This window comes from Talpa europaea (assembly GCF_964194135.1).
Source record: "Talpa europaea genome assembly, chromosome: 10".
NCBI classification, from domain to species: Eukaryota; Metazoa; Chordata; class Mammalia; order Eulipotyphla; family Talpidae; genus Talpa; species Talpa europaea.
Genome location: NC_140077.1, coordinates 24,758,040 through 24,781,509, shown reverse-complemented (window position 1 = coordinate 24,781,509; position 23,470 = coordinate 24,758,040). Strand labels below are relative to the sequence as shown.

The 23,470-nt window shown below is 38.3% G+C and overlaps 2 protein-coding genes across 10 annotated transcripts in view; both read left to right on the top strand.

The window, feature by feature from the left end:
- Nucleotides 1-3,850, top strand: part of HELLS (helicase, lymphoid specific) — a gene marked incomplete at both ends in the record, with an annotated part of 31,567 nt that extends 27,717 nt beyond the window's left edge. For all 5 annotated transcript variants that reach the window (XM_084245109.1, XM_084245106.1, XM_084245107.1 and 2 more), the window contains 3 exons: nt 1,711-1,807; nt 1,891-1,967; nt 3,756-3,850. In XM_084245109.1, the coding sequence (XP_084101235.1) occupies nt 1,711-1,807; nt 1,891-1,967; nt 3,756-3,850 (269 nt within the window). The remainder of the gene's footprint in view (nt 1-1,710; nt 1,808-1,890; nt 1,968-3,755) is intronic.
- A 5,116-nt stretch (nt 3,851-8,966) lies between these two features.
- Nucleotides 8,967-23,470, top strand: part of LOC311179106 (cytochrome P450 2C9-like) — a gene marked incomplete at both ends in the record, with an annotated part of 54,623 nt that continues 40,119 nt past the window's right edge. For 2 of the 5 annotated variants that reach the window (XM_084246028.1, XM_084246030.1), the window contains 6 exons: nt 8,967-9,134; nt 10,321-10,483; nt 10,642-10,794; nt 12,320-12,480; nt 13,154-13,330; nt 14,444-14,585. In XM_084246028.1, coding sequence (XP_084102154.1) covers nt 8,967-9,134; nt 10,321-10,483; nt 10,642-10,794; nt 12,320-12,480; nt 13,154-13,330; nt 14,444-14,585 — 964 coding nt within the window. Of the gene's footprint in view, nt 9,135-10,320; nt 10,490-10,641; nt 10,795-12,319; nt 12,481-13,153; nt 13,331-14,443; nt 14,586-23,470 lie in introns of all 5 variants that reach the window. The other 3 variants (XM_084246034.1, XM_084246032.1, XM_084246029.1) reach the window with 2 other exon arrangements.

The following is a 23,470-nucleotide window of genomic DNA, read 5'->3' as shown; positions in this document are numbered from 1 at the left end:
TGGGATATTTGGAGTTATAAAGGCAATATTAAGTTAGTGACTATAAATGTAGAAAAAACATTAGCATATGTCTACATGAGGAACCGAGGAACTTAGAGGCTCAGGGCAATTTTGAAGTGCCAGTCTACACTCTAATGGGTGTTTCACTGACTTAAACCTATACTTGATAGATTTGCCTGCCAAAAAAGCTGAAGAAAAAATTCATATCTTTTCTTGTAACTTCAATATATTAAATATTAGATTGTTTTAAAGATACTGAGTACTAAAAAATAGTCTAGTTTGTTGAACCCAGTTTTTCAAAAACTATTTGATGCCAAAATGCTCTTTAGTTCTGATCACATTGCTCCTTTACAAATAATTTTTTTTAATCTACAAAAGTTTTAGTAAACAGTTGTGTCAAATTTGGTGTCTGCCTCACCCATGGCAGATATAAAGCCTAGGACCTCCCCTGGTGGCGCAGGCGGTTGAGCGCAGTGCTGTGAAGCTGTCCCCCGCCTCTGCAGCGCCGATTAAATCCGGCCGGTGGGCGAGGGTCCCACATGGCACGTGCCGGCAGACCTCTTCTGTCTCACCTGCTGCTCCCCTCACTGCTGCTCCCCTCAGCAGTGTATTTCGCTGGTCTGCCTGTTCTGTTCCCCTCTCTGGCTCTGGTGAATCCCCTCACCCTCCCACGCATCTGGCTTGCATAAATAAATAAATAAATAAATAAATAAATAAATAAATATTCTTGTATAAATAAATAAATCTTTTTTAAAAAAGATATAAAGCCTAAAGAAATTGGAAGCATTAGAATGTTGAAAGTCACTATTTTATGCTACTTTTCTACTTGAAAGTACTCTCTCCTGGGTATCTGATTTTGAAGGCAATATGAGTTGTGTTTTAGACATCATTTATTTGACTTGATGGAACCTTCAGATTATAGCTGGAATTTGCAATGGAGAGAGGAAAACTAGTAAGATTTTGTTTAATTTTTTTCTTGAGCTCCTGTAGGAATTTGAATAATGCAATAAATAAAATTGTTTATTGTATTAGCTTAATTAGCTAGATTTATATAGTTTTAACAAATTCTATTTGCAGTATTTTGAGAGATTTTCCGAGAACAATGAGAAGGGAATTTTTAAAGTGTTGGCAGGTTTTTGAGTACATACAATGGACATATGGCAAAATGCCCAATCATAAGTGTATAGGTTAATGAGTTTTGAGAAACATGTGCTTATGTGTAATCTACAAGGTAATAAACTTTTCCCTCTTTCAAGAAAGTTTCCTCATACAGCCTTTTCAGTCATTACCCATGCCCCCTTCTCCCTCACTAGAGTACAGTCACTTAAGATTTCTGTCATATAACTTCATTTTTCCTTTAATTTCATAGGTGAATTAATTTGTATTTATGTATTTTTTTGGTCTGGTTATTTTTGTTCAACGTAATATTGACATTATGTTTTGTAAAGTTTTTGTCTAAGTAATTGCTGAATACTGTGTTGATCATTCTATTGATTAACCTTGGAGTTTGCAGGTTTTAATTCTTATACGCTGCTCTTGTCAATCCATTTGTGGGCACATGCCACTAGGAAAGTATAAGAATAAACTTTCTAGCAGTTGGTTTTTTTGTTTGACCTTTTTAATGAAAATTAGTTTGATTAGTTTGTAGTGCATCCTATTTTGGTTTAAAAAGCAATTTTGAATGTTGAGTTTCTTGAAATTTTTTTTTAGATCATTTCAAAGGTGGTCAGTCTGGATTAAATCAATCTAAGACTTTCTTAGATCCTAAGGAGTTAATGGAATTATTGAAATCTAGAGATTATGAGAGGTAAGATTCTTATTTTAGTTTTGGAAAAATAATATTCATAGTTTTGATTTATCTGATAGACTTGAATGTTTTGTCGTCTGTAGGGAAGTAAAAGGATCAAGAGAGAAGGTCATCAGTGATAAAGATCTAGAGTTGTTGTTAGATCGAAGTGATCTCATTGGTAAGTGTCTCTTCTACTTTTACCGTTTTTGTGTGTATAGAAGATCTAGGGTATAGGCCAGAGGTGCAGGGGGTCAGAGGATTCACCAGAGACAGTGGGGAACAGAACAGGTGGACTGACTGAAATACACTGCTGAGGGGAGCATCAGGCAAGCCTGGAGAGGTCTGCTGTGCCGTGTGGGTATCTCTCTTGCCAGCTGGGGATTGAACTTCTGCTGCAGTGGCTGCGAATAGCTTCATAGGTTGCGTCTTAACCTCTCGGCTACCAGGGAGGCCCTGGTCTGTTTGTTTGTTTGTTTGTTTGATACAAGCACTGGGCACGGGAGGGTGAGAGAATTCACCAGAGCCAGAGCAGGGAGCAGAACAGGCAGAAGGACCGAAGTACACCACTGAGGGGAGCAGCGGGTGGCAGGAGAGGTCTGCGTGCCATGTGGGACCCTCGCCGGCGGCTGGGAATCGAACCGGTGCTGCAGAGGCTGCAGGCAGCTTCGCAACCCAGTGCTCAACTGCTGCACCACCGGGGAGACCCTGGTCTGTTTGTTTTTAAATGAGAAATCATAAGGGATCGTTTTAGTCATTTTTTGAAAGAGTGAGAGTAGTGTTTTATATTGTAGCACATTTAACCAGGGCTGTTAGCTAGATGACATGGTGAGAATGGGGGCTTGGGTTTTTAAATTTAGCAATGATACCACGACACTAACTAATGCTTTTTATGGAGAAAATTATGCAGCATTGAGGGACATTACCAGAAAGACTGAGAATTATTTAACTATTCATGGATATGGATATTTAATACAAAAATCAGTTGGTATTCCCCAAATTAATATTCTTCCCATTAATCTTTTAATTAAAATTCCAATATGACTTTCTAAAAAACTATAAAAAACCGGTTTTGGGGCCTCCCTGGTGGCGCAGGTGGTTGAGCCTGGCGCTGTGACGCTGTCTGCAGCCTCTGTAGCCCGGGTTCGATCCTGACCGGCCGGGGAGATGCCCACATGGCGTGGCAGACCTCTCGTATTTCGCCCGCTGCTCCCCTCAGCAGTGTATTTCAGTCTGCCTGTTCTGTTCCCCGCTCTGTCCTGGTGAATCCTCTTACCTTCCTGCACTTCTAGCCTGTATCCTGGTTCTTGTATGCACGAATAAAAAATCTTAAAAAAATAAACAAACTGGTTTTGTTTAAATTAAGGTTATAATTTAAGTTAAAAAAATATATGTCTGATTAAAGGGCTAAGGGCCAGGGTAATTTTGAAGAGCAACAAAATAGTCCATACTAGGTATTAAGACTTAAAGTCAGATTAATCAAGGTGTTGGATTAGCTTATTAAATAAGATAAATTTACTGTTTATTTTATTAATGTTTTCTGTTTAAAAAAAAAAAAGGCCAGTGAATATACAAAGATGATCCAACCTCCCTAGAAATCAGAGTAATGCAAATTAAAGGTTTAATTCACACTGACAAAAAATGTAGAAGACCATATATTGACAATGGGAGTACACATGAATTTTTATGGTGTCTTGCTTTGCATCTTTTAAATTAACCATGATTGACCTAGCTAACTTGTTTCAGATTGCGTTCCCTGGATGCCAATTCTAATTATAATGAGATCAGTGTACATTTCTGCTCTTATTATATTACTTAATAATTAAGGATAAAATGGCCCATATTTTGGTGGGGTTTTAAAATTTTAAACAGTGTTTCATGTTTCTAACATTGGATATCTTAAGATTTATTAGGGTCTTTTACTTTTAAAAAAATAAATACTGTACCTCTTTTGATATTTTTCTCTTAGATCAAATGAATGCCTCCAGACCAATTAAAGAGAAGAATGGGATTTTCAAGATACTAGCAAATTCTGAAGATTCCAGTCCTGAATGTTTGTTTTAATTTGGAGCTAAAGAATATCTTTAAAATATTATTGTTTATATCTAATGATATATCTTTGTTGGTGTTGAAATTAAGATTGTCTACCTTTTTTGGTTATATCAGATTATATAACTAGTACCATTGCATAATTAATAGATAGTAATTATCTGAGCCTTGTTAAGAGCAAAGACATATTAAGTCTAGGTTTTCAGTTAATTTTTCAGACTCTGTAGTACTCTTTAGGTACAAGCTGATGTGTACTTAACCACTGCCAGAATTAATCACTCTTCCTGTGGAAGTTTAATAAATGCCTTTATCCCCCTTTTAGCAATACAATCATGGGCTTTTGGTACTTAAGCTATGGAGCAGGCTTTTGATGGGGGAGAGATTGGGATTCTGTTTTCTGATGTTTTAATAAGAAATTGTTGGATTTTAAGGTCTATTTCTATAAAATAGTTTGCTGAATAAATATTTGTTATAAGATTTCATCAAATCATTTTTCAGAAAAAGAATGGCTTGGGGTAAAATAATAGCAACAGTATTCACTGCCATTGAGATTCCACATTATGCTGATTTGGTTTCACTCACTAGTGCTGTACACATATGTTATATAAAGATTTCTACTGGACATTGAGTCGATACAGAGAAGGCTGAAAGAAAATAGAGGTTTTTGTTTTTTTTCCCATTCATGTGTGCAAGAACTGGGATGTAGGCCAGAGGTGCGGGGTGGTAAGAGGATTCACCAGATACAATAGGGAGCAGAACAGGAGGAGCTACTGAAATACACTGCTGAGGGGAGCAGCTGGTGAGACAGAAGAAGTCTGCTGCACCTTGTGGGTTAGCTCCCTGGCTGGGATGAAACTCACGTCACAGTGGCTGGTAGATAGCTTGATAGCCCTGATAACTTTAGCCCCTGAGCCACCAGGGAGGCCTTCCAGTTTAATCTTGATTGATTTCTTCTCTTTGCTAAATTTCTAGCAACACGTTTGCTCTGTTTTCCTCACTCTCTTGGTTTCCCTTCCTGTTTATGTCATAGGTCTTTGATCCTTAGACTTTAGAATGTCCCTAGCATGTCTTGGGACTTCCATTATAGTCTTAACTCCTTCCTTAAATACCATCTATGTGATGACAAATTGGTGTCTCCAGTCAGAATCTGATCTGCCCAAGGTTCTCTTGGAATGCCTTTGACATTTTTCTGTGATTGCCTGGTAATTATTCCAAATCTGAATTTTCTTTTTTCTCCAGTCCAACTTAGCCTCTCTGGCATCTTTCTTGTTTCAATAAATGGCAATTACATTTTTCAGTTGTTACGAACAAAAGTCTTGGTGTTCTTGACTCCTCCCCTTTGCTCACATTTGACATCTGACTGTACAAGAAATTAAACTTCCTTTTCTTTATATATATATCTCATGAGGGCCTCCCCGGTGGCGCAGCGGTTGAGTGCTGGGTTGTGAAGCTGCCCGCGGCCTCTGCGGCGCCAGTTCGATCCCCGGCTGCTCCTCGGCCACCGGAGGAGGGTCCCACATGGCGCGCAGACCTCTCCTGCCGCCCGCTGCTCCCCTCAGCAGTGTACTTCGGTCCTTCTGCCTGCTCTGCTTCCCGCTCTGGCTCTGGTGAATTCTCTCACCCTCCCGCGCTTCTGACTGTACCTGGTGCATGTATAAACAAACAAAACAAACAAACAAACAAATAAATAAATAAAACATGCCTCTATAAAAAAAATTTAAAAAAAAAATATATATCTCATGAGTCTCAACATATCTACATCACTGTCATCCTTTATTGGCATATCCTTCTGCCTTCACCCTTCTTCCTGTTTATCCTCAATCTAGCAGAGTTACTGTTTCAGTTCAACCAGATAATTGTCACTCTTTAGTCCAAAATCCTCTGCTGCCTTTGCAAATGTCAATAAAACCATTGTTCTAGGGATGTTTATTTCATCCAGTCAGGTGGTTTGGTTCTTTCTGAGTTTAAAGTTACGTCAACTAGACTGCAAAAGGCTGTCTTTTTGTCCTGGTAAATTTTACACTGAATTGTGAACTCAAATTGAAAGAGCACAAAAGTACATCTGTAAGGGTAAACTTTTCTGACCCCCATTTTAATGAACTGGTGACATAATTATTAACTAAAGGTTTTTGGAGATAAACAGATGAGGATGAACCATGCAGTGTGGATTCATGGCACACATTCAGTAACTTGGGTGGACTGAATTTTTGCTTAGAGGGGATTGTGCATGAGTCAGGAGATGTGGGTTCTAGTCTAAGCTCCACTCTCTGCAGATACTATGCCCTCTGTCCAAGTACTGATTTTTCAGGCCAAGTGGGAATGGTGGGAATAATTTTATCTCAGCAGAGGTAGTTGAGAGAATCAAGAGATATGATAAATGTGAAAATTCATGAGAAAACCAATTTAGTCTTGAAAAAAAATTCCCTTACCTGTAGTTAAATAACTGTACTGTTCAATTGCAGTTAATCAAAATATATCCTTATAGAGCTTGTTTGTATAGCATTGTCATTAGTGATTAGTAATGTATTCCATTCTGTTGATTTTTCAGTCCCATGACCACTAAACATCTCTGAAGATCTGTACATGTGTTTCCTTGCTGTGTGTTCATGAAATCCCTGTTTCCAATCCTTGGCTAAATCTGCTCCTTTTATTCTGTCTCTAATCTCCCTTTTTTGCTATGCATACTTCATTTAATTATTTTCCACATTTTAAAAAGCCCCAGAGAAAGCAAGTATGACTGGGGGCAAGTGGGGCTGGTCTAAGTCACAAGTTCTTAAGCCCTGCCTCTAAATGTTTAATGTGAAGCCTGTTATTTTGTAAACACTGGGGGTATAAATGCAGAGTAATATGGGAGGTTAGTCTGGTTTTGCTAAAACTACTTGATGCACTGATGTAAGTGCATAACAGTAAACCTATCATGTTTTTTTTTTAATCCAGAAGGGAAGGTTTGTTACAAAAAAAAATAAAAGGATGCTTAGACATAAGCAAGCACAAAGCTGCAAAGGGAAAAGATTTGTGGAAAACACCAGCATAGTCACAGGCAGGACAGCTGCTTCTCCCATCACAATTGACATTTCTGTTTTATCAATTTGAGCTGAGTGATAAGGGCACTGGACAGGCAGCTTCTTCCCCCCAAATCACCTTTTCTCCAATTTGAAATGTATGAAATAATGTCTCTAATTTGCAGTGTTTTGGCGAGGGTGAATTTCATGTGAAAGGCATGTAAATTTACTGAGCTAATTTTCAGAAATGGATTTTTACTTGAAAATCTTACATTAGTACATTGATTTGTTACACTGAATATAAAGATTTTCCTCATTAATCTTTCATGGAGAAGCTATTAACAAATCTGATGGAGGAGATACTTTGTACACTCCTGTGTAATTTATACATGGAAAATGGGAAACCTGTGGTGTAGTAGTACACAAATTAAGTAAGCTGGCATCACATTAGAAAGCGGACAAGGAAATTATTCTACTTGATCAGATTTAAGAAACAAACATGACAGAACTGTATACAAGACCAAGTCAGTAACTTTAGAACACTGCAGATTATAATGGAGTAACAGATTTGGGAGGCTGTAGTGCGGAGTAAAATAAAATGGCAAGGAAAAGCTATCTATATAGAAAGGCTGGAATGAGGGATTTTCACCAAAGGAAGTTAAATTCTTGACAACTTCCGAAACAAAACAGTTTATAACAAACTAGATATGTTATGCCAGTTTTTGTGTGGCAGCTAAAGTTAGAATTTCTTCCCTGGTGCATATGCATCATTAGTAGTCACAGTAAAGTTGTTTTTGGCATTTGCTGAAATTCGGGTATGTTTTAGGTGGAGAACTAATTTCATATCCTGCAAAAACGTAAAAGACAAGGTTCATTCTGTGCCAGAGGATAACCGACGACCTTGTTTATTAATTGCTCTAGCCCCTCCCTACTGCCTTCAATAAAGTTGAATATATTTAGATATTCCATCACTTTCCTCTAAAAGGAAGTTGACACAAAAATGCTTTCCCCGCTAGCAGGGAAACAATGTTGCTTCTCTAGTTTACTTAGTCATTCAAACATCTAACAGCTTCTTTCAGCTGGAATAGAGGCAGATTTGTCTTGACTTTGTAGCTGGGAAGCTGCCCTACCTGCACACTTGGGTCCAGAGGTGTTGCTGGATGGCCCAGGCGTGATTCAGTTTCTGCGATTTTGTGAATCTGCCGTGGGGCCTTAGCCACAGTCCGGCCATTGCACTGCTGCAGCTCTCGCCACCAAGGACTCCCTCCATGTCCCACAGACGCCTCCATGCCTTTGGGCACACGCCAGGCGCCAAAGTACTGAAGTCCCGCGCAGGCGGGAGGTCACGTGACGATCACCCACCGGGGGGCGGAGCTCCTCCCCATGCCCTAGGCTTCCTCATCTGCTCCAGGAGCCCAGAAGGCCCAGTGTAGACTGGGGATGTGGACTGCGCGGTCACATGACGATCACCCACCGGGGGGCGGAGCTCCTCCCTGTGCCCTGGGCTTCCGCGTCTGCTCCAGGAGCCCAGAAGGCCCAGTGTAGACTGGGGAAGTAGACTGCGACTTGGTGGCTGTGAGGCAACGTGACGGTCTCTCTGTTTCAATGTTTACCAAGATGTTTTGAGTTATATTAACTTTTATATAGAGGCAGCTATAAAGTTCATACAGTTTTTAAGATCTTTCATTTTCAACAGCACAGTATCCTATGTTAATATAGCATTACAAGTTCATTTTAATTATAAAAGGCATAGAACAGTTGGTCCTTAAAAGTCACAAATGCACAACGGGTCATTGATTTGAATCCAGAAATTTAATTGTTTATGTGAGTGGTTGTCAACCTGGCTGCCCTTTGGAACCACCTTTTTTTCCCCCTTAAATTATCACTACCTGTACCTTACTCCAGTACAGTTAAACTAGAATCTCCAGAGTGTTCACTGGACAGAAGGAAAATGAAACTAAGGAAAGCTGATTCTCTTTTTATCATAGGGCCAAAGTCCACTTAGAATATAAAGTGGGAGCAGCTCATTGGTCTCTTTATATCTCAGAGTGGCACTTGTCCTAGTGGGGAGTGTTGTAAAAGTTTTAGATTTCAATCTCACATTTTCAAAGTAAGAGGAGAAAGCTTCGATGGATCTGGTTGTGGTCCTGGTGCTCTGTCTCTCCTGTTTGCTTCTCCTTTCTCTCTGGAAACAGACTTCTGAGAGAGGGAAACTCCCGCCTGGCCCCACACCTCTACCCATTTTTGGAAATATTCTGCAGTTAGATGTGAAGGACATCAGCAAATCCTTAAACAACGTAAGTATGTTTTATGTCCCTCCTGTGGCTTTCAAAGGGTAAGTAAATTAGCTTGAACTTTGGCAATTTACTCATTCACTACCCCAATTTTAAAAAGAACAGTATTTTCCCAGTAGCATGCTGTTAAAATAGGTTATTTTAAGTTAAATTTCTCCTTTTAATTTTTGGTATTTCTCTTGCCTTTTCCAGTCTTTCATTGTTATAAATAGTGGAATGAGTAGACAAAGTAGCTTTTTGGGGGCAGGATCAAAATAATTAAAGTGACAAAAGATGGGAGTGTTGCTTCCCTTCGTTTTATTACCATTTGTTTTTATTTTGGTTGAAGGTAAATGGTAAAGGAAGTGTTTTGTGGTTATAGATTTTATTCTGAAAGTCATCTAATATTTATATAAACCATGTATTTTGTTCCGATAACCTCCCTGAAGAAGCAAATTTTGTTCAATGTCAGCCAATAGCTCTGGGCTCAGGATCAGCATGAGTGAATGAAAGGAAGTAATCAGTCAGGACCCAACTATGGGAGCATGATTTACCTGGTGTCTGATCTCCGTGACAGATGTGTTTCAGGGTGGAAGAAATTGTTCTTCCGTGAGATGTCTTCACCTCGACAATGCCTCTGTGGTGCCCACTCTGTCTGTGATAGTAATACCAGCAGATGACAAGCTGGCGTGGGCATAGAATTACCAGATTTGAATTTTAAATTAAGATTTCTAGTATTCATTACAGGGCTACTGTATCCAGATTCCCACAGGAGGACTCTATAGGTGATCCTGAAGGAGTCAGCTGGGTTTGGTCCAAAGGTGAAAACTAGGGATTGATAAGTTAGTCAAGGAACAGAGAACAATTAAGAAGTTCAAATTTGGATCTCCTATTTACTGGCCATGAGACGCTAGATATGAATTCAGATTGTCTTCTCTCAGTTTCCTTATTTGTAAGTGGGGCAAAGAAACTGTGGGGTATTGATATGGGGATATTTGTAACCAGTGTACCAATTACTGGGCCATTTCCTGCCACCCAGGTCATCCTTAAGTGGCAGCTATAATACAATCACCCATATTTATGTCTTAAATTCAGAAATATTTCAGGCTATGTGGGGCAGCCTAACAGATATAAAAATAGCATTCTGATTTAGGCATACTATATTATCAAATAGTGACTTTCTTTATTATTATATGCAATTCTTTCCCAGCTCTCCAAAGCCTATGGCCCTGTGTTCACTCTGTATTTTGGCATGAAGCCCACTGTGGTGTTGCACGGATATGAAGCAGTGAAGGAAGCACTGATTGATATGGGAGAAGACTTTGCTGGAAGAGGCTATTCCCCAGTGGTTGAAAAACTTAATAAAGGAGATGGTAGGTGTGTGTGTGCACATATACACCATTATTTATGGGAGTGGGGAGGACAGAAAATGGAGACTTGAATATCTGTGTTCTTTGTCCAACCCCATGGCTGTCAAGTGTCAGTTTCCTCCTACCCTAGGACCCATCCTAGTTTATTTGTCTCCTACTAGTTGGAATCGTTTTCAGCAATGGAAATACATGGAAGACGATTCGCCGCTTCTGCCTCATGACCCTGCGGAATTTTGGCATGGGGAAGAGGAGCATTGAGGACCGAGTTCAAGAGGAAGCCCGCTGCCTTGTGGAGGAGTTGAGAAAAACCAGTGGTGGGTGGTTCTCTGCTCTGTAGCTGTGACCTTAACATTCTCTAGTGACATTGTTGGGAACATTTCAGGGTGGCCCAAGTCTTTCATGAGGACTAGTGGTTGTTAACTCTTGTGCAGAGATGGAGAATTTGCAGCACAGAGTCAGGGAGCTTTGTATATGTATGCTTGTGTGTGTTGTCGGGGTGTGTGTGTGTGTACTCATGATTATAGTGTCCGTATACAAGGTCATTTCATCTCTTTCTGTCCTGAGGTCTATTTGTTTTTAAATAAGAAATCACGTGGAATAGTTTGAGTCATTCTCTGTAAGAGTGAGAGAGCTGTGTTTCATATTGCAGCATATTTCACCAAGGCTGCTAGCCAAGTGTTGTGGTGGGAACAAGAGACATGTGTTTTCCCTTCTTTGGATATGTTTATATTGTCAGAACTCACACCCATATGACCTTCACTTCCCAGCCCAGGGCTAAAGTTCTGGCCTGTAATAATGCCATCTAGGTTTTATTCCCATAGGCATGTCCTGGTGCTAATCTCATCAATAATTATTTCTCTTTTTATCATTTGTTGAGTTTGAAGGTCATTTTCTCACTTTACAAAGTTCTTTGTTCAGTCAATAGCTTTTACTCCATTTCAATAGGATCACATTCTAGATATTGATTTTATTCCTTTGCGTGAGCCATATTTTCTTCCTTGTATGTTTTGTAATTTTGTGTTGAGATCCAAAAATGTGAAAATAGCCATTTCTGTCAGTCTCTATGGGTTGATTCTGTAAAAGGCAATAGCCTCACCATTCATCCTGTCTTGAGATTCTGGGAACTCTAAACCATTTTTCTTTTGGTGGATGCAATTTCTTTGCATCTGTGCATATGTTTTTATAGTTAGTGAAACTACTAGTTTATCAGGTGCTTATGAACTTCTGTTCTTTGTTGTCTGACTGCAGCACTGTAAGTTCAAATTTCCTGTGAATGAAATCATCCAGTATTTGTCTTTCTACTTACTTTGTACAGCCCAGTCCCCTTTAGTTCTGTCCATATTGTTGCAGAATTTCAGCATTTTTTTTGTAGCTGAATAGTATTCCATCATCTCTTCTTTATCCATTGCTCTGTTGTTGGATACCGCTGTTGTTTTTATGTCTTGGTTACTATAAATACTGCTGCAATGAACATAGCAGTGCATAATATCCCTTTAAATTAGTTTTTTTTTGCATTCTACGGGTAGATACCTAGGAGATACAATGCTGGATCATATGGTAGATCTATTTTTTTAATAGAAACCTTATACTATGTTCCATGGAAGCTGTGTTAATCTACATCCCCTGATATGTTAATTTTATACATTTTGAATATATTGCTATTGGAGGAATTAATATGCTAGATATTGCTTTAACCTTCTTAAATTATGTTTACCTATTATCTCAAAACAGTGTTTCTTATATGTGTATATATGTATGTGTGTTCACATAGTCACATATATTTATAAAAATTAGTACATATATTTTTTAATTATGTTTTTAATTGTTTTTGGTTTTTAGGTTCACCTTGTGATCCCACTTATATTCTGGGTTGTGCTCCCTGCAATATTATCTGCTCAATTATTTTCCAGAATCGTTTTGATTATAAAGATCCAATTTTTTTAAACATAATGGAAATACTTAATGAAAACACCAAGATTTTGAGCTCTCCATGGATGCAGGTGAGGCCACGATCTTGTTTTCCAGAGAAATCGTTTAGGTTCTTTTCTCTAAAAAGTCCTGACCTCTGGATGCAGCAAACTATGAAGTGAATGTGTGAGCAGGACAGTCCTGCTTAGACTTCAGTCTCAGAGAGCGGGAAAGATGACCTAGACAATTACAGATAGATAGAAAACATATGCTCAGAATACAGAACTGGAGTCCAATCCCATTGATCCTATTTCGTGTTTCTTTTACTATACTCCAAAACCCAGGTTCCTAGTCCTCAAGTACTGATTCTGTGTTTAAGGCAACTAGACAAATAGAAATAGCTGGATCTACTCTGCTTTATAACAGGTTGCCCAACCTCCGTTAATCTCTGTTGTCTGAATTATATTAATTTATGTCATCCTATATCTCCAGAGTTGATGTCAACAATGAGAGAATTGATATAAAGATGCCCTTACACTATCAACATGATGTGTGATAATAGGAAATGATTATTTTGATTCTCTGGCCAGTAATTTTTCTCTCTAATATGTCTATCTGCAGATAAAATTAAGTATGTATAAAATAAAAATTTTCCCTTAACACAGATCATTAACATTTATTGTAATCTCTAACCTAGGCTTGGCATGTGGCATAATTCTTCACGAAATATTTTGTTTTTTAATAAACTCTAATTTTCTCTTTTAGATCTGCAATATGTTCCCTGTTTTTCTTGACTTTTTTCCAGGGAGTCATAACAAATTATTTAAAAATATTGCATATATAAAAAGTTATATTTTGGAGAAAGCAGTGGAACACAAAGCATCTCTAGATGCTAATAATCCTCGGGACTTTATTGATTGTTTCCTTATCAAAATGGAACAGGTAAAATATTAATGACAGTTGGGTTATTTGATTGCTTGCGCATGTTATGGTTCATGGAATTGTTCTGTATTTACCTGGAATGTTTCAGTGGTCAGGCAGTTAATGCCTCCCAGCTCTTTAGTACCTACTGTGTATGTGCCTCTACACTAAGCATTATGGAAGGGGTAAAATTAATTTTCTAAATAAGTGGAATGCATGGATTTTGTTCTTTAGGTTCTTAATAATCTACATGGGAGGGTCAAAGTGACACTTCAGGTGAAATGGAAACAATTACAAACAATTTAGAAAATGCAAAATCTCATGCCATGATATGAAGATGGTCATGATCTTTGCATACACTGTATGAGAGAATGGAAGAAGTGACTCAGCCTGGCTGGACTTCTTGCATGTCTGCTGGTTGGAGATAAATCTTAATATACTTCCAATAATGATAGGGTAGGGAAGTTTACATATGTAAATGATATATGCAGAGGTACAGAGGTGTGTGGTGGGAAAGAGCTGGTAGAATGAAGAGAGAAGTTAACTGATAATATTGGCACAGATATGGTGTTGGAGATTTATATCTGTAAGCACAAATCCTGAACCATTTGTTGAAAAGACTATTTTTCTCACATGAGACATCATGGCGCTCTTGTCAATAATCAGTTGACTGAAAATGTAAGGGCCCTTTTTTGTGTTGATGAAAGATCTTTCCTAGGTATTTCATTCCTATGTCATTAGTACATTCTCTGGTAGTCTTAAATGCTACCTTTATAGAAGTTTTTTTTTTTTTTGAAATTAAGAAACCTGAGTCCTTTTTTGGAATTTTTCAGAATTATTTTGACTGTGCTGGCTCCTTGAATTTCATTATGTTTAGAATAAAGTTGTAATTTCCGTCAAAAAGCCAGTGAAGATTTTAATGTATCTTGCTTGCCTTTGGGGTGAGCAGTGGAAAATGATGGTTGAATCCACTCATTTCCAGTGTTTTATACCATATGGGAGTTTTTCTAAAACTGTTTATTTCTGCCTTACTGTTTATTTTGGGGGTGAATTTTATAATAATATGACTTACTTTGGATTAACTATAATTTTGGCAAATTAATATGCTAAGTAATTTCATCAAATCATTCCTAGGAGGAGCATATTCAAGAAGTGAAGTTAACTTTAGGGACCTTGGCAATTACTGTACTTGATCTGTTTGGAGCTGGGACAGAGACTACGAGCACCACCTTGAGATATGCTCTCCTTCTGCTGCTGAAACACCCAGAGGTCACAGGTATGACCAATATGGTTGGCAGAGTGAATTTCAGGGAAGTTGCTGAAGGACTCTGCAAGTGCTGCATTCTCTTCTCTTTCTCTTAGAAGCTTCATTATTTATCTATCTGACCAGCTTAATGTTTCCAAGTTTAATGAAGAGATAATACAGGAGATTGATAGGAGGAGTGAAGACACTGTGGACAATAGGAAAATGCAGTGACTGCATTTCATGAGAGCTTGTTTGTGGCAGTGTTTATACTGGGAGCCAGTATGAATCCTCCTGGGACTGCTTTTCAGGGATGCTGGTAGAAACAGGAAAGGAATGACATGCATAGAGCCTAACTGAATGCCCAGGGGTTAACATCTCAGTGCTCTCGAGCTGTAGGCAACTATGGTGACATGAGTTCCATCCCTGGCCAGGGAGCTAACCCACATGGCCTGTCTCACCCACTGCTCCCCTCGGCAGTGTATTTCAATAGATGCCTGTTCTGCTCCCCACTCTGTCTCTGGTAGATCCTGTCACCCCCTGCTCCTCTGGCCTATACCCCAGTTTTTCTATGCATAAATAAATTAAAATGAATCTTTTTTTTTAAAGATTTATTTATTATTTTATGCACACAAGAGCTGGGGTACAGGCCAGAGATGCAGGGGGTAAGAGGATTCACAGAGACAGTGGGGAGAAATCAGGCAGAGTGAGTGAAATACACTTTTGAGGGGAGCAGCAGGTGAGACAAGAGAGTCAACTGCACCATGGCGGGCCAGGATCAAACTGGTGCTGTATTGGCTGCAGATTGCTTCATAGTGCAGTGCTTAACCAGGGAGAAAAAATAACAAGTTATTTTGATTTATGTATGACATAATTAGGTCATATGTGAAGGATAAGGCTTAAAAGTAACTATCAAATTTGCATGAATTAAAAGAGGATGTTAGCAGAAATGTATATTTGAAAAAAATGCTCTTCCTTTTTCCCTTTTCTCATCCTAATTTCTGAAGTCATGTCAGAGGGAAAATTGGCTCTAGGAATCAGGATGTCTTGTGAAAGAAAATGAGTATGAAAAGGGTTGCTAGAGGGCCTCCCCAGTGGCACAGCGGTTGAGCGCTGGGTTGCGAAGCTTCCCGCAGCCTCTGGAGCGCTTTTTCAATCCCCGGCTGTTCCCTGGCCCCAGAGGAGGGTCCCACATGGCATGCAGAACTCTCCTGCCGCTGGCTGCTCCCCTCAGCAGTGTGCTTCAGTCCTTCTGCCTGCTCTGCTCCCCACTCTGGCTCTGGTGAATTCTCTCACCCTCCCGCGCTTCTGACTGTACCCAGTCCTTGTATAAATAAAAAAATAAATCTTTAAAAAAAAATGATCTTTAAAAAAATATATATATACACCATAAATGAAACATAATTATAATCATCTTATAGGAAGAATTGTTTGTATGTTCAGAATGGTGTTATAATGAATATTCTAACAGTCAAAATTGTGTGAACATATTAGTGGAAAAGGAATAAAGGGAGAGAGCAAGAGAATGTGCTTGTGTGCTTGTGTGTGTGTGTATTTTGTATGAGATGGGTATGGAGATGTAAACTCTCACCTCCCATTCCAGAAAATCAGATACTTTCTAAAAACAGGTTAAGAAATAGAAACAGAGGTCCCTGTTTAGAAATGGAGCATGAATTTCCGAAGAAACAGCTAGAAAATTGGTAGCATTTGGCACGTGGTAGGATGAATAGTCCTATTATAAGTTGAACACATGCATACAATATAGAAAAGCACTAGAACACATTCATGTAGATTCAATATAATTCATTTTTCAACTCATGTGTTGTTTTGATGTTTGATTCCTTTTTTCCGGCAGTGTCTGTAATTTCTTGACATAATTATTTTCCTTTTTTTGAGCTATGAACTCATAGACATTTATTTTACAAATCAAATTTAAGACATGTTTATGTGCATATGTGTTTTTGTATATATCTATTTCCAACTTTAAAACAGTTTATAACATGCAACTTTCAAAATAATGATCCTTATGACTATGTGATGCTTTGTGTTGTGTATTTGATTGAATTGTCTGTGGACATTTAGGCTGCTTTCATGTTCTTGCTATTTTAAGTAATGTGCTGTGAACATTGTGGAACATGTAGGATTTTTTCTCGATGGTGTCATATTCTGTGTATATGTACCCAAGAGTGGAATTGCTGAGTTATGCATTATTTCCTTTTTAGATTTTTAAGGTAATTCTATATTGCTTTCCATAATGATTGCAACAGTTCACATTCCTACCAATAATAGTATACTATTGGTGCACAGCATTCCTTTTTCACCCCATTCCCGTCAGTATGTTTGTTGGGGACCTTTTTACCATGAGCCATTCTTACAACTGTGACTTGCTATCTCACTGTATTGAATAGTTTTAATATGCATCTCTCTTTTTAGGCTTGATGATGAACCTTTTTTCATGCATGTTTTGGCCTCTGGGTAACCTCTTGGGTGGATTGTATTCTTATCTGCTGCCCATTTATAATTGGATTATTTGTTTTTGATTGTTGAATTGTATAAATTTATTTTTGAATTTATATATCTTGAGTATTAATTCCTTGTCAGTTATATATTATGTGAATATTTTCTCCTGTTTAGGATGGTGTCTATTTAATCATCTTATATTTTCTTGAAGCTCTTTGATAAGGTAATCCCAATTGTTTATTGTTGTTTTTAATTCCCTTGCCATGAATAGTAAGTCACCAAAAGTATCTTTACTGTTGATAGGATGGAACATATCACCAGTGTTATTTTTTTGTGTGTATTTCATTGCTGTAGGTCTTAATTTATATCTTATATATCTAAATTTAATTCATATAGAGGTTTTCTTGTGAAGTTGAGTAATGAATGCAACTTTATTTTTTTATATGGCTTTCCAGTTTTCTCAGCACCATTTGTTCAAAAACTGTCTTGTCCCAGTTTTATGGTCATGAATGTTTTATCATAGATTTGATGCTTGTACTTCTATGGATTTATTTCTGGGCTTCCAAGTCTGTCTCATCAGTCTGTGTATCTGTTTTTGTACCAGTAACATCTTGTTTTTAATACTGTTGCTTTGTAGTAAAGTTTTAAGTCAGGTAATGTAATAACTCGATTTCTCTCCTTTATTCTTTGGATTACTTTTGCAATTTTAGACCTTTCGTGGTTCAATATAAATTTCACTATTTTTTGTTCTATTTCTTTGAGAAGTATTTCTGGTATTTTTATGGGGATTTCATTAAGTTTGTGAATCATTTTAGACATGATAGTCATTTTGATTCTATTGATTGTCCCCATCCATAAGCATGGGGTATCCTTCTATATCCTTTTGTTGTTCTCTAAGTGCTTTAATGACATTTTCTACTTCGCATTGTATTGGTCTTTTACCTCATTTGTCAGGGTGATTCTGAGGTATTTAATTCTTTTTGAAGCAATTATAAATGGAGTTATTGTCTTAGTTTCTTTTGCTACATGTTAATTATATATATAAAAGGCCTTTGTTTTTATTTTTTTTTTTATAGAGGCATGTTTTATTTATTTATTTATTTGTTTGTTTGTTTGTTTTGTTTATACATGCACTGGGTACAGTCAGAAGCGCGGGAGGGTGAGAGAACTCACCAGAGCCAGAGCGGGGAGCAGAGCAGGCAGAAGGACCAAAGTACACTGCTGAGGGGAGCAGCGGGCGTCAGGACAGGTCTGCGCACCATGTGGGATCCTCCTCCGGTGGCCGGGGAGCAGCCAGCTTCGCAACCCAGCGCTCAACCGCTGCGCCACTGGGGAGGCCCAGCCATTGTTTTTATATGTTGATTTCGTAACATGTCACTTTGCTGTATTCACTTAATTGTTTCTAATAATTTTTTTTAAAGATTTATTTATTTGTTTGTTTGTTTGTTTGTTTGTTTATTTATTTATTTATTTATTTATTTATTTATTTATTTATACAAGCATTGGGCACAGTCAGAAGCGCGAGAGGGTGCGAGAATTCACCAGAGCCAGAGCAGGGAGCAGAGCAGGCAGAAGGACGAAAGTACACTGCTGAGGGGAGCAGCGAGCAGCAGGAGAGGTCTGCGCGCCATGCGGGACCCTCCTCCAGTGGCGGGGGAGCAGCCGGGGATCGAACCGGCGCTGCAGAGGCTGCGGGCAGCTTCGCAACCCAGCGCTCAACAGCTGTGCCACCAGGGAGGCCGTTTCTAATAATTTTTTGATGGAGTATTTTATTTTTTTTTTTAAGATTTTATTTATTTATTTATACAAGCACTGGGCACAGTCAGAAGCGCGGGAGGGTGAGAGAATCCACCAGAGCCAGAGGAGAGAGCAGAACAGGCAGCAAAGTACACTGCTGAGGGGAGCAGCGGGCGGCAGGAGAGGTCTGCGCGCCATGTGGGACCCTCGCCCGGTGGCCGGGGATTGAACCTGCGCTGCAGAGGCTGCAGGCAGCTTTGCAACCAGCGCTCAACTGCTGCGCCACTGGGGAGGCCCTGATGGAGTATTTTAAAGCTTATATTTGTTCACACACACATATGTAATAGTGTATATATATCACTTGCAAATAGTAATAATTTCACTTATTCTTTTCTGACTGAATTCTTTTTATTTCTTGTGCCTTATAGCTCTGGTCAAAACCTCTAGTACCAACTGAAACAGAAATGGTGACAATAGGCATCTTTGTCTTGTGCCAGATCATGTGAGGAAATCTTTTACTTTTTAACCATAGGGTTTTATATTGGCTGTTGATTTGTGATATATGTCCTTCACTATTATTTTTAAAGATTTATTTTATTTATTTATGCATACAAGAAGTGGGGTGTAGGCCAGAGGTGTGGGGTTGGAGGGGGGAGTGTGAGGATTCACCAGAGACACAGTGGGGAGCAGAACAGGGGGATCTACTGAAATACACTACTGAGCGGAGCAGCAGGCCAGACCAGAGAGCAAGCTCACACCACAGTGCCTGGCTGGCATAGCTTGATAGCACTGAAACTTTAACCCATGCACAGCCAAGGAGGCCCCATGGACTTCAGTATTAAGAGTGTTCTCTCCTTGTTGTATTAGACCTTTAATCATAATATAGTGACTATCTCTATCTCTTATTACCTTTCTTTTTTTTTTAAATAAATTTTATTTTTATATTCCCCATACAATTGCAACCCCCTTATTTTGACCCCAATCCCTCCCCTCCCCGCCCCCCACACCCCCATAGAGTGTCTCTGGTTCTTAGTTGTTTGTTGATTTTGATTTTCACTTTCTTATAGTTATTCATTTTCCTGTTCTCTTTTTTAAGTTTTCTAGATTCCTGCTATGAGTGAGACCATCTGGTATTTTTCTTTTTCTTTCTGGCTTATTTCGCTGAGCATGATCCTTCCAGCTCCATCCATGTTGCTGCAAATTGCATGTGTTTATCTTTTTTGAATGCTGAGTAGTATTCCATGGTGTATATGTACCACATCTTCTTGATCCAGTCATCTATTTTGGGGCATTTGGGTTGTTTCCAAAGCTTAGCTATTGTAAACAGTGCTGCTATAAACATAGGGGTGCAGGTGCTGTTTGGAATTGATGTTTCTGTGTCCTTTGGGAAAATACCTAGGAGTGGAATTGCTGGATCATATGGAAGCTCTATGTTTAGTAGGTCAAGAAATCTCCACACAGCTCTCCATAGTGGCTGGACCAGTTTGCACTCTGAACCAACAGTGCAGGAGAGTTCCTTTTTCTCCACATCCTCGACAACATTTGTTGTTGCTAGTTTTTTAATATGTGCCATTCTCACTGGTGTAAGATGGTATCTCATTGTAGTTTTGATTTGCATTTCTCTGATTACAAGTGATGTTGAATATTTTTTCATATGCCTGTTGGCCATTTGCATTTCCTCTTCAGAGAAGTTTTCTTTTTAGCTCTTCTGCCCATTGTTTGACAGGATTATTTTCTTTGTTGTTGTTGAGTCTCATCAGCTCTTTGTAGATTTTTGTGGTCAGTCCTTTATCATTAGTGTTGTGTGCAAAAATGTTCTCCCAGTCTGTGGGGTTTCTCTTTGTTTTGGTTAGTGTCTCCTTTGCTGTGCAGAAGCTCTTTAGTTTGATGTAGTCCCAGCTGTTGATCTTTGCCTTCACTGTCACTGCTTTGGGTGATGAGTCTGTAAAGATGTCTTTGATGTGCATATCATGTAGTGTTTCGCCTATATTTCCTTCTATGTATTTTATGGTTTCAGGTCTTATGTCTAGTTCTTTAATCCATTTTAGTTGGTTTTTGTGTATGGTGTGAGGTAGTAGTCAAGCTTTATTCTTTTGCATGTAGTGACCCAGATTTCCCAGCACCATTATTTAACAAACTTTCTTTTCTCTAGTGCGTATTCTTTGCTCCTTTGTCAAAGATTATTTGACCATAAATCTGTGGGTTTATTTCTGGATTTTCTATTTGATTCCATTGGTCTGTGTGTCTGTTCTTGTTCCAGTACCATGCAGTTTTAATGATTATGGCTTTGTAGTATAGTTTGAAGTCTGGGCTTGTGATGCCTCCATTCCCTTCTTTTTTTTTTCAGGAGAGCTTTGGCTATTCGGGGTTTTTGGTGACTCCATATGAATTTCATCAATAATTGTTCTATTTTTTTGAAGAATGACAATGAAAATTTGATTGGAATAGCATTGAATCTGTATATTGCTTTTGGTAGGATAGCCATTTTTATAATGTTTATTCTTCCAATCCATGAGCAGGGGATGTCTTTCCATTTCTTTGTGTCTTCTTCTTTTCTTTTAACAGTGTTTTATACTTTTCTTTGTATAGGTCCTTTACCTCTTTTGTTAGATTTATTCCCAAGTATTTGATTTTTTTTTCAATAATAAAAGGGATGGTTTTTTTGATTTCTTCTTCTTCAGATTTGTTTTTTGTGTATAGGAAGGCTACTGACATTTGCGTGTTGATTTTGTATCCTGCCACTTTACTGAACTGATTGATTAGTTGAATTAGTTTTTCTGTGGAGTTTTTGGGTTTCTCTATGTATATTATCATATCATCTGCAAATAGTGATAGTTTGACGTCTTCCTTTCCTATTTGGATTCCTTGTTTGTCTTTCTCTTGTCTCATTGCTCTGGCTAGGACTTCCAGTATTATACTGAGAAGCAGTGGTGAGAGTGGACATCCTTGTCTTGTTCCAGATCTTAAAGGAAATGCTTTCAGCTTTTCACCATTGAGAATGATACTGGCTGTTGGCTTGTCATATATGGCCTTTATGATGTTGAGGTATGTTCCTTGTATCCCAAGAATTTCAAGGGCTTTTATCATGAATGTGTGTTGCACTTTGTCGAAAGCTTTCTCAGCATCTATTGATATTATCATATGTTTTTTATATTTCTTTTTGTTGATGTGTTAGATAACGTTGATTGATTTTCAGATGTTGAGCCATCCTTGTGTCCCTGCAAATCCATCAGGTCCTGGGCTTTTGTTTTTGGGGAGGTTTTTGATTACCATTTCAAGTTTGCTGCTTGTAATTGGTCTGTTTAGGTGTTCTATTTCTTCTTTATCTAGCTTTGGGTGGTTGTGGAGGTGTAGGAATTTGTCCATCTCCTCTAGATTGTTGAACTTGTTTCCATATAACTGTTCACAGCAGTTACTAATTATTCTTTTTATTTCTGCTGTGTCTGTTGTGATTTCTCCTCTTTCATTTATGATCCTGTTTATTTGTGCTTTCTCCCTTTTTTCCTTGGTGAGCCTGGCTAGAGGTTTGTCTATTTTATTGAATTTGTTGAAGAACCAGCTCTTGTTTTCATTGATCTTTTGGATTGTTTTTTTAGTTTCAATTTCATTCATTTCTGCTTTGGTTTTTATTGTTTCTTTTCTCCTACTGGTTTTGGGGTTTTTTTTGTTGTTCTTTTTCTAGAACTTTGAGTTTTGAGATTAGGTTGTTTCTTTGAGTTCTTTCTTGTTTCTTGATGTGAGCCTCTATTGCTATATATTTTCCTCTTATTACTGCTTTTGCTGCATCCCATACATTTAGGATGTTGGTGTCCTCCTTGTCATTCAATTCAAAGAATTTTTTAATTTCTTCTTTGATCTCCTCATTAATCCAGTGGTTTTCCAGTAGTGTGGTTTTCAATCTCCACGAGTTAGGAGAGTTCCTTGCCTTCTTTTTATGGTTTATTTCTAGTTTGATGCCTTCATGGTCAGAAAAGATGGTTGGTATGATTTCAATCGTGGGGTATCTGTTGATGTTTGTCTTGTGTCCCAGTATGTGATCGATCCTGGAGAATGATCCATGTGCACTTGAGAAAAATCTGTACTCTGTTTTTCTTGGATCTAAGCCCAAGATCTCTAGATCCTTATTTAGAGCTTTAGTTTCTTTACTTATTTTTTGTCTTGTTGATCTATCCATTGTTGATAGTGGTGTGTTGCAATCTCCTACTACGTATGTGTTTTTTCTGATGTCTGTTTTCAGAGATGACAATAGATGTCTGATATATATTGGTGCTCCTTCGTTTAGTGAATATATATTAATGAGTGTTATTTCTTCTTGAAGTATTGTCCCCTTGATCATAATGTAGTGACTGTTTGGGTCTCTTTTTATCTTTTTGAGTTTGAAATCTGTTTTATCTGATATAAGTATTGCTGTTCCTGCTTTCTTTTTTGGTCCATTTGCTTGTTGGATTGTTTTCCATCCTTTAACTTTGAGTCTATTTTTTATCTTTTGTAGCTAAATGTGTTTCCGCGAGACAGCAAAAGGTTGGATTTTGTTTCTTTCTTTTTTTTTTTTTTATAGAGGCATGCTTTATTTATTTATTTATTTTATTTGTTTGTTTGTTTTGTTTATACATGCACTGGGTACAGTCAGAAGCGCAGGAAGGTGAGAGAATTCACCAGAGTCACCAGAGCCAGAGCAGGTAGCAGAGCAGGCAGAAGGACTGAAGTACACTGCTGAGGGG